Below are 13,134 nucleotides of genomic sequence, written 5' to 3'. Positions count from 1 at the left end.
CTCTCTGTCTTGCCTTTCACTGCTGCTACTAGAACTTCACATTGTAAACCATCTTTGGATGAAAGTTATCTTTATTCTCTGACCAATCACATGGTGCAGATTTGTGTGAGTGTGTCACACGCTTATTCTCATATGCTGTAAACTACTATACAAATCTGAGTTGTTATATCACTATTAGAAGTTATTCAATACTTTGGTTATTGAATTAGTAAAAATCAAAGCTAAATTGTTCATACTCTACACTGGTGGGCATGTGAGGTACATAAGGCATGAGGAGCGAGGAAGAGAGAATTACTTGGCTACCACCTGCCAGTTGAAGGCCCAGATAATGCACCTGATAAACAGTGAATACAAAGTCCTAAACTTCCAGGAGTTTGATGTACATACAACTTTCATAAGTGTACCATGTATCCTTGATAAAGCAGTAAAATCTAAAATGGAACTATAATTTGAGTTCAAATAAGATTCTCTTCCAAATATGTGAATGGATTTCTGCTTTTTTTTTTTAATAGTTCTACCTGATGGCTGAACTGTGTTCTTTTCCTAAATTAACTTGCTAGCGGATACACATGTGTATACTTAACATAAAAATTATATTAATCAGTATGTTCTAGAAGAGTGGTAAGATACCCATTAAATAAAATAATAAAAACTAAATGTGTACTAGGTTATGGAGACTCTCATAATTCATATTGTCAGCAACTTTGCAAATTGACTCAATAATTCTAGTAGACAATTTGGCACTGTTTAACAAAAGCTATAATTCAAAATGACAAGTATGTGGACCATGTGTATTTCATACACATTTCTATGTATCAAGTTAAGAAAAAAAGTAGAACTCAAAGTATCTACTCACTGATTTCAACTGAAATGTGTGTATGTGTATTAATGTATAAACAGTGGCAGGAAATTTAGAATACTAGAAATAGAATTCAATAATCATCAGATTATTTTTTCTAGAGAATTGATTAAATTTTTGGTTTTTAAATTTAGGGAAATCGGAAGAACCAACTCATGCTGAATACCTTTAGAGAAGAGATTAGAGGAATGTTGATCAAAAACATTGATTATGAGGCAAGTTAGTAGCAATAAGCTGGTACCCAGTAACTTGATCTCTGCATTTCTGAGAGCTTCCGTCTCTTCTGGGCTTAGTAGTTTTATAAAAGGAAGATCGAGAAATTAGCTGCACTTAGAAATCTTCCCCTCGTAAGGCAGCCCCTTATGTCATTGTCCGGGATAGAGAAACCAGGCACTCTGGAAGAGGCCGAGAAGCTGATTCTGTCACTGCTTCTAATTCCCATTTTGGGAAAATAAAGAAATGCCCAGATATAAAATATTTTCTGCATAAAAAGGATATTTCAGTTTTAACATTCTCTATTCCCCAGATAATAGTCACTAAGGAAAAGCCCATTTATGCAGCAAATGTGGGTTTTTCGTTTTGTTTTGTTTTTTGTGGTACGCGGGCCTCTCACTGCTGTGGCCTCTCCCGTTGCGGAGCACGGGCTCCGGACGCGCAGGCTCAGCGGCCATGGCTCACGGGCCCAGCCGCTCCGCGGCACGTGGGTTCTTCCCAGACCGGGTCACGAACCCGTGTCCCCTGCATCGGCAGGCGGAGTCTCAACCACTGTGCCACCAGGGAAGCCCTGAATGTGGTCTTTTTGATTGTGGAAAATTATATTTTTGTCTCAGAGTTGAAATACGATGTTAATTTATAAATGGCAGAAAGGAAGCTAGGTGATAGTTTGAGAAGGCGCTAACATTAAGGACTATTCAGGAAGTAAGGAAGTATGTACTGTGTTTGATCCATCACCGTGTATGGTTACATGCAGATGAACTGTGGTCGATTGATCTTTGTGGTCTCTATGGTCCTACTGAAGGTGTGACCTGAAGCCTCTTTGGTTTAATTTATATTGATAGTAGTACCTTGTGTTATAATGATATAGCTTCAGTCTTAAACAGATGCCTGCACCACTTTATAGGCCAAGAATGTAGATACAGAGAGTCTGGTTGTATGGCTGTGGTAAAAGTCAGACAGTGGCAGATCCAGAGTGAGGACCCAGGTCTCCTGGCTCTCAGTCCCGTGAGAAAGCCACCAGGCCTGGGGCCGTCAGCTGGTGGAAGCTGTGCCGGCTGTGCTCTCCCTCTCCGTCCTCCTGCCCTTTCCTGCCCCTGCCCTCCACCGGGGCCGGTGTGAACTTTTAGCATGAGAGTCGTACCTGGACCACTCATTGTGCCCCCCTACTTCCTCACTCCTTCTACCCAATGGCCAGTGCCTCCAGCTGCCTCCACCCCCGCTCTCCAGTGTAAATGTGGTGTGGGCATGGTGGTGCATAGAGGCTGTCACGTGCAACAGCACCCTCGTGAAAAGAGACCCCTGTCCTAGAACAGCCCTGAGTCAAACACTTTCATGAGCAGGAGTATCTATCCCTTCTTTTTGGATGCTTGCAGTCAAGTGAGGAGTTCAAGTCAGAATGCTGAAAGAGAAGATGATTTAGGTTTCCCAGTTTAACCATGTAAACAGGACACCTACATTGGTTATTACCTAGCTGGTGGCCCCAGCTGAGTGCCTCAGCGTATCTCCACACCCACCTGTCTCTTAGACACATCAGCTCATCTTGGGGGGTGTTGTGGAAACCTACCGATAATAGAAAGAAATTAGAGAAAGAGATTGTCATGGAAATACAAAGCAGGCAAATGAGGTGAAAACTAGACAGCAGATAAGCAGTTATACCTAGGAATTCAAATTATTCTTGCCACTCTTCCAAAGCAAACAAAAAAGATGACATTTTTAATCAAAAACATTTCTAACAACATAACCCATACCTCTAAATTATGTCAACTAGAAAGAATGAATTTATATTGTGTCACTTAATTGAGCAACTCGTTGTGGATTTATTTTCAGTGTCTGGGGAAAACAGAGCCGTCTTTGCTTCTGTACTTGCAGTCAGGAAAGTGCTTCCACATGAACAGAAAACCAATTAGAAAGAGACAGGTTCAGATATAAATATTTTCTAGCCTAAATATCATCCTCATATTTTTAAAAACCTTCATTGAATAATACCGATTTCCACAGGGGCACATCTAAGACTAGTGTGATTTCATTGTGTCAGTTCCAAAAACGTATGCATTTTTTATGAGCGCTGAATACAGGACCAACTTGTAATTATCTGAGTAAAATATTTCTCTTTCTAATTTGCCCTTTACTGTTGACATTAAGCTCCTTAGAATTATTTCTGGACTATGTCACAAAATATCCATAATTAATACATACTGTGACTGGAAAGATTTGAAAGGACATTACCTAAACCCTAAAAATATGGTTGAAAATCAAAAACTCTGACTAAATGGTCAAGGAACAATGGATTTTCAAAGCTAAGATCAAGCCTCTGTGAGGGGAAACAGAAACTCAGAAAAAATTAAAGATAGCCAATTATATTTCCAAACTGTGTGGTATGTAGAAATTGCCCACACCTGCAGAATTCAAGAAGAAGTCACCATCCTAAAGAAGAGGTATGGCTGTTGAGGCACCTCTAGATTTGTTCTGCTGCTTCATTGTTACTCATAGTCACAAACTGGGGTGGAAAGGTGGTATAACTGGGAAGACAAGCTGATGGGGCCTTGCAGAAATTCCAATAAAAAGAAGCAAAAAAAAAAAATATCAACTTACCCTGAGGACTTCTTCAAAAGACATAAAATGTAAAAAAAAAAAACCTATTTAAAATGTGTGGATGTTTGCATTCTAAGAAAGACATACTAATATAGCTACACAGGTTACAAAAGAAAACAAAATGTAGAATTAACAAATGCAAAAAAAAGGAGACACTGAATATCTGTGCAGTGTTTTTGATTAAAATTTTTATATAACAGAATATTCCCATTCCCTCTGCACCATCCGTAGGCATATTCCATTTTTATCTCCCTCATCCTCCTGATGTCACCAGTATCATCAGAATTCATTGAAAACCATCTCAGTACGAGGATCATGTTGGAAATGCGATACAAGTACTGTAAGTCTTAAATAAGAGTTTAGGATCTAAAAAGGGAGAGAGAACTCTCTAATAAAAATAAAATCACCAAATACAGAGACATGCTAATATGGAAATATAACCAGGCCACACCAAGAGGTACAGGAAAAGTAATGCTGCTGGTAATGAATCGAAAGTCATCACCAGTCCCTTCTCCCAAATGCATGAAAAGACACGGGGCACAGTTTAAAGCCTGGTAACGTTTAAGCATAAAGACATATTGTGATTGAGAAGACACATTTGTTTACAGTACTCACCTGGTGGTGATTTAGGCCTTTGGCAAAGTGTTAATGTCTTCACCTACTGTAGTCTAGGAGCTTGAAAGGGTTAATGTAACTTTCAAATCCTTGCCTCATACTTGGTGGTAGTAGAGGATTGGGGAGGATTTGGTTTGTTAAGCCAGGCTCTTACTCTCGTTTTTCCTCCAGAAAAGGAGCAGACTATGGTTCCCAGTTGGTGGGGGGAGGGTCTCTGGAACAAGTAAGGGCACCCAAGGGTTGGCCATTAGTTAACCAGCATTTGGGGAGGGTCACCAGATAGAGCAAATAAAAATACAGGAGGCCCAATTAAATTTGAATTTCAGATAAGCAACAAATAATTTCTTAGTACAAGTATGTCCCATGCAATATAATTGCATGCAATATAACATTGCAAGGGACATACTTGTACTAAGAAATTATTCATTGCTTATCTGAAATTCCAATTTGACTAGGCTCCTTTATTTTCCCTGGCAATCCTAATTTGGCATCTACCCCAGGGCTGTCTTTGAAAATACCAGTTGAAACCCTGAGTGGGCTGTGGAGAAACGGCTTATCACATACTCATGTTTCTTTACCCTAAGGCCATTGGCTGTGTGTGGCCAGAGAATACACCCTGCTAAACTGAGCCTTGGTGAGCTTGGCCACCCGTCTCCTAGCCCACTCCAGGCTAGGGAGGAACTGCTGGCCTGAGATGCTTCTCCTGTGAAGCTTTGTGAGGAGGCAGCAAAGGAAAGACTTACTGACTGTACCTCTTCTAATGTCTTGAAATGAGAAAGCAAATTAACTATTTTGATTTCAAATTCATTTACATATCATGTATATACATTTTATTTTGGAAAACAACCTGTCCGAATTATTGATAGTATTATAAATAATATTTAATACTAAGGGAAAATGTTCATCATATAACAAGTAAAAACAATAAGTAATAGTATGTTCACTATGATCCTGATTTTGTCTTTTCAAAGCACGTTTAGGTAGAGAAACTGATAGAATGTATATCAAATGTAGGCCTAGAAATCTGGATGATTTTTAAATTTCCTTTGTCTGTATCTTCTAAATGTCCTACAGAAAGCATATTACATTTGAAATAGGGCAACTAAGACATTAAGATTTTTTTTAAATCATAAAATCATCTTTTGAAAGAATTTTCCAAGTTAGTTTCTATAATGCTCTTATTTTGGAGGGTTGAACAGAACCAGTTTTTTTTTAGAGCGCAATAGACTGAGTCACAAAGTTAAATGGCTCTTCTAGTAAATGTCATGAGATTTGTCTGGCACAAAATAAACAAGGTTTTGGTGACTTACCTGAGAAGCTTCCCCCAGCCCTGTGTCTCAGATTGGAATGTTGGGTCAGCGATTTAATTCAGCAACCGGTTATTATACATTGAGAACCTCCGCTATTAGTAGTTATGCATTTCATTTAGTGAGGTCCCCTTAATGTATTATTCTCCTAATGTATTTGAGCCTAAATAATATTCTTAAGATCAATTTCTTGTTCCTCTTTACAGTATATAAAATGTTGTGGTTTTTCATTGAGAAATGAGTCATTTGACATTTGTGTTGTTTTCATACAGCCGATGGAAAATGTCTGGTGTCGGTTGGTTTAGACGATTTTCACAGTATTGTATTTTGGGACTGGAAAAAGGGAGAAAAGATAGCCACCACCAGGTAAGAAGCTGCCGAGGTCTTAACGGCATCCTGCCAATGATCACACTGCAGTAAAAGTTAATAGTTTGCATTTTCTGGTAAGATTTCATCTTCAACCTCAGATGAAGTTCCCATAGAAAGCTTAACACCTAAGTAAAAACATATTGTAATATTTCATGATGACAAACCTGACATAGAGGAATTAATGTTTCTTTCAGGCAATTGGAAAATTCTGAAATCCTTTCCAGAGAGTTATTCATCACTTTGCTTTTAGTAATATATGCATTATCTATATCAAAGCTTCTTCCCAGCAGTAGGAAAGCAGCTTTCCTCAGACTTGTGCCTTGCCCCTTGTTTTTCCACTATCTTAGCATCTAGTGAAGGACTGTCAATGTCACTGGAGTCAGAAGTTCCACTTGTCATGAGGCTGCAGCATGCAGGAAAGGAGGCCTGGCGTGTGCACCTGCCACTCGCTTTCAAAGCAGGAAAATTGTTGCCCTAATCTCCCCATCTTATAAATAGACCTTCCAAGACCACCTGCTATTTATAGGCCACCTGTCCTCCCTTGCCCCAGCCTCCCTCCCTGCTGAATCAGCCCTAAGTCTGAACACTGCTTTCCACTCCTGCTTACATTGGTCTTAGCTGTTTGCCCAGCCATAGTCGGAGGTCAAAATAGTTGGCCGCCAAGGCCCAGCAATACAATTTGTTGCCCAAGGCATGTTATCAGTTTATCTCTCTACTGGTTCTTCCCTGCGTAAACCAACTTCCTTTTTATCTGGCACCATAAAATCATTTTTAGGTTAATGACTTTGAACCCCAATATTCACTTTTTAAATTGATATTTTAAATTATATAGGAAAAAAGTGTTTTTTGGCAATTTGATTTAATGAATGAAGACCTATAGATTGCTGGAGACTCAGAGGAGGAGCAAATGGAGCCTTGAGGACTCCAGCTGACCATCTTAGGAGAGGAAGAGGAGCTTTTCTGATGACTGCTACTGAGATGGAATTCTTGGCAGCAAATGACAGCTCATAAATCTGCCTACCCAAGCGGTTTTTCTTTTGCTCTCTCTAGTATTCCTCACGGTTATACCACTCCCCGCTAATACTCAGATTCAGCTTCTAATCGCAAGTCCGCTTTCCTCCTAGATTAATGTACTGAATTTTACTTTAGTATTTCTGATAACATATCATCTGTATTACAGATAATCTCTGGCAAAGCACACGTCTGCATTTCAAAAGCAACAGAAACGCAATTTTCCTGCTAGAAAACCCTCTGCAAATGTGGGTAGCTCACCTGTTATATATCAGAAACAGTAATAGAAATGGAAGAAAGAAATATTTATTAATATTTTAGAAGTATGTATTTGATATGTTTGGTAGTGTTACTTCTATTTAATTAACACAAAATGACTTAACACCATTATGTTAATAATACAGTTTATTTTTAGAATTGTTCCCAAGCCATATGTCACATTCCCCTAACAGAACACCTGCAAAGTTGTCTTCAGAGACCAATTCTGCAATTGTAACATTCACCATTGCTCTATCCAAAGAGTATCAGAGATTGTTAAAGTTCTTTGGATGAATACTAGATTTTTAAATAATAAATAATATTTATACAATATTATCAATCATAAATATTTATGTAAATAAGTAACCAAACAAATTAAAATCCTATTTATGGCCTGAGATTAAGGTGCTTAAGTAGATAGAAACTTTAAAAACAGGGGCATGAAAGAAGTGACAAAGAAAAAGGAGTAATACTTTACCAGTGGGACCTTACTGTCTTCTGGGAGTCAGTGTAGCTCCTCCAAGGGTCTAATTTACTCTCAGAAGATGGCTGATTCAGTGACACCCCTCACTCTGCACTTCTGCATCTCAATCACGGCCTGCATTGCCACGAGCAAGGCTTAACAACAAACCTGCTTCCCGCAGGTCGTGCGGTTCTGGCAGGTGATGTTCTGCAGTAGCACCCGTCACCCAGGATGTGAGATTTCCCCATGGAGGGAGGGGCACAATGGCTGTGATGGCATCACCGGCAGTACCGCTGCTGCCCAAGGCTAACGTGGACCCCCTGCACTCAAAAGCCGCCCTTCAGTTGGGAACATGTTTAAGTGAACCTATGTTTTTATCAGCTCAGAGAAATTAGAGAAGTTTGGAATTGGCCCATAAAGATCTTATTACAAGATCTTGATGAGACTTGATTCAATCTCTTTGCACAGTTTTTTTGGATCTTTGCTAATTTTCATGAATGACCTCAGTCCCCTCCATTACAAATGAATTTTTTAGTCTCTTTTTCCTTTTAAAGATTGTTCAGATTTTAGTCTAATATACAAGTAACCTATGTAATAACCGAGAGTAATCTCTTAAGGGCAGTAGTGAAATAGCCTGATATCAGCGTCAATCAGGGCAGAACAATGAGATAATTAATCAGGCACCTCTATGTCCCTTTATTTAGATTTCCATCACACCAGTAACATGACTGGGGGACAATGGCTAATTATTATTGACAAGCTTCATCTCAGAAGTTTGAACAGTGGGGATATTAAGCAAAAGGTACAGTTATCGAGTTACATAACAAGATTACTTCAATGTTAATGAGAAATAGTTGTGCTACTAAAAAGCTTAGGGACAAAACATAGGCCCACATGGAGCAGGTACATAGACCTTCAGCGTATGTGTTAGCTCCACTGCTTGTTCTATTTTAGGTCCCTACCCTTACATACATTTAGTGAATGTGATCAGGTCTCCTGCATACCAAATTGAGATCTTTCTCACTTTCCTTTTTAAATTTTTCTTCTGTTTTCAAAACAATACATGATTATTAAAAAGTTAGAAAGCACAGAAAATCACTAAAAAGAAAATTAAAATGATTCATAATTCCACTACCCAGACATAGCCATGGCTAACATTTTAGCATATGTTCTCTGGTATATATTCTGCTAATATTTTTATCCATTTTTATTCATATGTGGGGTATTATGCATACTGCTCTGTAACTTGCTTTTTTTTTTTTTTTCACTCACCAGTGTATCATTTTCCTTTCTTCTTCTCAATGTTACCTGGCTTATTCTATGTTATTCTATATTGTAAGCCATTTTAAATCTTTTTTAGAACTGGGGTATAAATCAAACATTCATTCAGTCTTCCACTTGTGGGCTACCTTCACAAAAAAGGAGAAAACCAAATCACATACACTGAGACTGGGCCTCTATGCAAATGAGAGGGTTTTGAATAGAAGATTGGGAAACCAACTCACGTGGTGTGCAGCTGCCCTTGGCTTCTAGAAGAGGAGCGTTCCTTCCCTTTTCCCTGTACTTGCTGATAGAGTTTAAAACGTGGCCCTACGTGGTGAATTACCTATGACTCAGGTCATAGGAATAGTCCTGTATTAGGGCAGCAGTATGGACTCTCCTACATTCTTATTGCATCAGGGTAGGACCTGAAACTCTTTTCATTCTGTTTTTCTTACGCACACACACAGTTGTAGGCAACTTCTCTACAAATTTAACAAGCGTCTAAAGGGAAAAATAACAGAGGTATTCAAAGAATGTTCTTTATTTAGGTGTTGACATTAACTAAACATTTACATGCCATCACTAGTCAGTTTAGAATTTTAGCTACAAGAGAAACAACATTGGTGTTTTTATGACACCAAGAAATGAGGTGAAAACTAAAGTGTGCTCTCAAAAAAGACTTTTCCAACCATCTAATTGTTTGACCTTGTATAGACACTAGCAAACAAAACAATGCTCTTTTCTATGTGTGGAATGTAATTTGTGATATCTGTTCTCAATTTTCATTTCAGTTTTGTCTAGCGTCTTCTCTCTAAAGTTTATATTAATGATTTAGGAGCTGTGGGGATTTTCCTCCAATCAAGAAATCTTTTGATGTTTAGTCTTTCTTATGGTTATCTGGTTCACTTCTCCTCTTTATGTTAAGCACATTTTCTCTTCTCTCTTATCTAAACCTTTTTCTCACTGTCCTAATTGTTCCTGATACTTTCAGTGGACCTGGTGTCCAAGCTTCACTTTTGACTTTCAAAGAAACAAAGAGAGAAAGTTCAAAAATCAGTTTCTCCTCCTTTCCCTGCCTTTCACTGTAAGGCCTACATAATAGGTATGGAGATGCTTTGTTCTTTCTTTACTTTTCTTTTAACTTTTTATTATGGAAATTTTAAAAGTTACACACAAGCGGAGGAAACAGCATAAAGAACTCCCTTATTCCCATCACCCAGCTGCAACATCCTACAAATGATACAAAGCTCTTCCCCCTCCCCTCATTTTTTACTTTTGCTTTCTTTTTTGCTATAAAATTTTAAAGAAAACCCAAGACATTGTGTCACTTGACCAGTATGTACTTCATTAGGCATTTCTAACTGAAAAGACTTATTTTTAAAAACCACCATTCCATTGTCACAACTAACTAAAGCAACAGTAATTTCTTTCTTTAATTTATTACTCTATTTAAAATCAAACATAGCTGACTGTTTCAAAAATGAGAGTTGGTTTGTTCAAATCTGCATCCAAACAGGGCCCATGTATTACGTTTGATTGTCATCTCCCTTAAGCCTCTTTTATTTTATAGCAGTCCCCCTCCCACCTTATTCTTGCCATGGATGCATTTGAGAAACCGGGTCATTTGACCTATAGAGTGTGTCACATTCTAAACTTGACTGGGTCTTCATGAAAGCATGTCAAGCATTTCCCTGTATTTCCTATAAATGGTAGTTAGATCCATAGGCTTGATTAGATTCACATTCAGCTTTTTTTCCCTTAATACTAGTATTATTGATAAATCATATACCATACAATTCACGCATTTTAAAGTGTACAGTTCAATCACTTTGTAGTGTATACAGATGTCAACTTATAATGCTGTACACTTGAAACTTATATAATAAAAATAAATAAAGTGCATAATTTGATTTTTTTTACCATATTTACAGAGTTGTGCAATCATTAACACTATCTAATTTCAGAACACTTTCACCACCCCAAAAAGAAATCCCATACTCATTAGCACTAATCTACTTTCATTCTCTCTGGATTTTTGTATTCTGGACATTTCATATAAATGGAATCACATGAGGTCCTTTGTGACTGGCTTCTTTCATGTAGCATAATATTGGGTGGGCCAAAATGTTCGTTCGGATTTTTCCGTAAGATGGCTCTAGTAGCACTTAGTTGTCTTTAACTTCATTCGAAGCAATTTTGTTAGATTGTATGTGACAGCTGTCATATCAGCGTGCATTTTAAAAGACATCAAAATTGGTGAACTTTTGTGTAGCCATTTTAATATTGAAGATGAAAGAAAACAACATTTTTGGCACATTATGCTTTATTATTTCAAGAAAGGTAAAAACGGGACCGAAATGCAAAAAAAAAGATTTGTGCAGTGTATGGAGAAGGTGCTGTGACTGATCAAATGTGTCAAAAGTGGTTTGCGAAGTTTCATGCTGGAGATTTCTCACTGGATGTTGCTCCACAGTTGGGTAGACCAGTTGAAGTCGATAGCGATCAAATTGAGACATTAATTGAGAACAATCAACGTTATACCACGCGGGAGATAGCTGACATACTCAAAATATCCAAATCAAGTGTTGAAAATCATTTGCACCAGCTTGGTTTTGTGAATCGCTTTGATGTTTGGGTTCCACATAAGCGAAGCAAAAAAAGCCTTCTAGACCATATTTCCGCATGTGAGTCTCTACCTAAACGTAATGAACACGTTCTGTTTTTTAAAACAAATTGTGACGGGTGATGAAAAGTGGATACTGTACAATAATGTGGAATGGAAGAGATCTTGGGGCAAGCGAAATGAACCGCCACCAACCACACCAAAGGCCAGTCTTCATCCAAAGAAGGTGATATTGTGTATATGGTGGGATTGGAAGGGAGTCCTCTACTATGAGCTCATTCTGGAAAAGCAAACAATTAATTCCAACAAGTACTGCTCCCAATTAGACCAACTGAAAGCAGCACTCGACGAAAAGCGTCCAGAATTAGTCAACAGAAAAACGCATGTTTCTTTGATGACCAGGCAAAAACTGTTACAGTTTGGCTGGGAAGTTCTGATTCGTCCGCCGTATTCACCAGACGTTGCACCTTCGGATTTCTATTTACTTAGATCTTTACAAAATTCTCTTAATGGAAAAAATTTCAAGTCCCTGGAAAACTGTAAAAGACACCTGGAACAGTTCTTTGCTCAAAATGATAAAAAGTTTTAGGAAGATGGAATCATGAAGTTGCCTGAAAAATGGCAGAAGGTAGTGGAACAAAAGGATGAATACGTTGTTCAGTAAAGTTCTTGGTGAAAATGAAGAATGTGTCTTTTATTTTTACTTAAAAACCGAAGGCACTTTTTGGCCAGCCCAATATTTGAAGGTTCATCTATGTCATAAGAAGGATCAGTATTTCATTCCTTTTTATTGTGTGGATCCTACCACACTTCATTTATCTGTTCATCAGTTGATGGATAGTTGGGTTGTTTCCTCCTTTTGGCTATTATGAATAATGCTGCTATGAACATTTGTGTGCAAAGTTTTAAGTAAACATATGTTTAATTTCTCTTAGGTATATACCTAGGAGTAGAATTGCTGGGTCATATAGTAACAGTATTTAACATTTTGAGGCACCGCCAAAATACATTTCAAAGTGGGTGCACTATTTTTCTTTTAATTTATTTTTATTTATTTATTTATTTTTGGCTGTGTTGGGTCTTCATTTCTGTGCAAGGGCTTTCTCTAGTTGCGGCGAGCGGGAACCACTCTTCTTCGCGGTGCGCGGGCCTCTCACTGTCGCGGCCTCTCTTGTTGTGGAGCACAGGCTCCAGACGCGCAGGCTCAGTAGTTGTGGCTCACGGGCCCAGTTGCCCCGCGGCATGTGGGATCTTCCCGGACCAGGGCTCGAACCCATGTCCCCTGCATTGGAAGGTGGATTCTTAACCACTGCACCACCAGGGAAGCCCGGGTGCACTATTTTTCATTCCCACCAGCAAGGAATGAACATTCCAATTTCTCCACATACTTGCCAATACCTATTATTGTCTGTCACTTCATTATAGCCATCCTAGTAGATATGAAGTGATATCTTATTAAGGTTTTGGTTTTCATTTCCCCAGTAGGTAACGATACTGAGCATCTTTTCATGTATTTACTGGCCATTTGTATAACTTCTTTGTAGAAATGTCTATTTAG

General features: G+C 38.4%; 1 protein-coding gene across 2 annotated transcripts in view; it reads left to right on the top strand.

Moving 5' to 3' along the window:
• The window catches only part of EML6 (EMAP like 6), a 143,735-nt gene that overhangs the window by 19,633 nt on the left and 110,968 nt on the right, over positions 1-13,134 (top strand). The window contains exons 1-2 of one of the 2 annotated variants that reach the window (XR_003794845.1): positions 3,952-4,007; positions 5,862-5,955. Coding sequence is in view for 1 of the 2 variants with exons in the window: in XM_029231565.1 (XP_029087398.1) it covers positions 5,862-5,955 (94 nt within the window). In the remaining variant the exon portion in view is untranslated. Of the gene's footprint in view, positions 1-3,951; positions 4,008-5,861; positions 5,956-13,134 lie in introns of those variants that run through there. The other variant, XM_029231565.1, reaches the window with a different exon arrangement.

The sequence above is a fragment of the Monodon monoceros genome, unplaced genomic scaffold (assembly GCF_005190385.1).
Source record: "Monodon monoceros isolate NGI ecotype Baffin Bay Population unplaced genomic scaffold, NGI_Narwhal_1 Super_Scaffold_19, whole genome shotgun sequence".
Taxonomy (NCBI): domain Eukaryota; kingdom Metazoa; phylum Chordata; class Mammalia; order Artiodactyla; family Monodontidae; genus Monodon; species Monodon monoceros.
The sequence above is the reverse complement of the archived record's forward strand: the minus strand, read 5'-3'. Positions and strand labels throughout refer to the sequence as shown.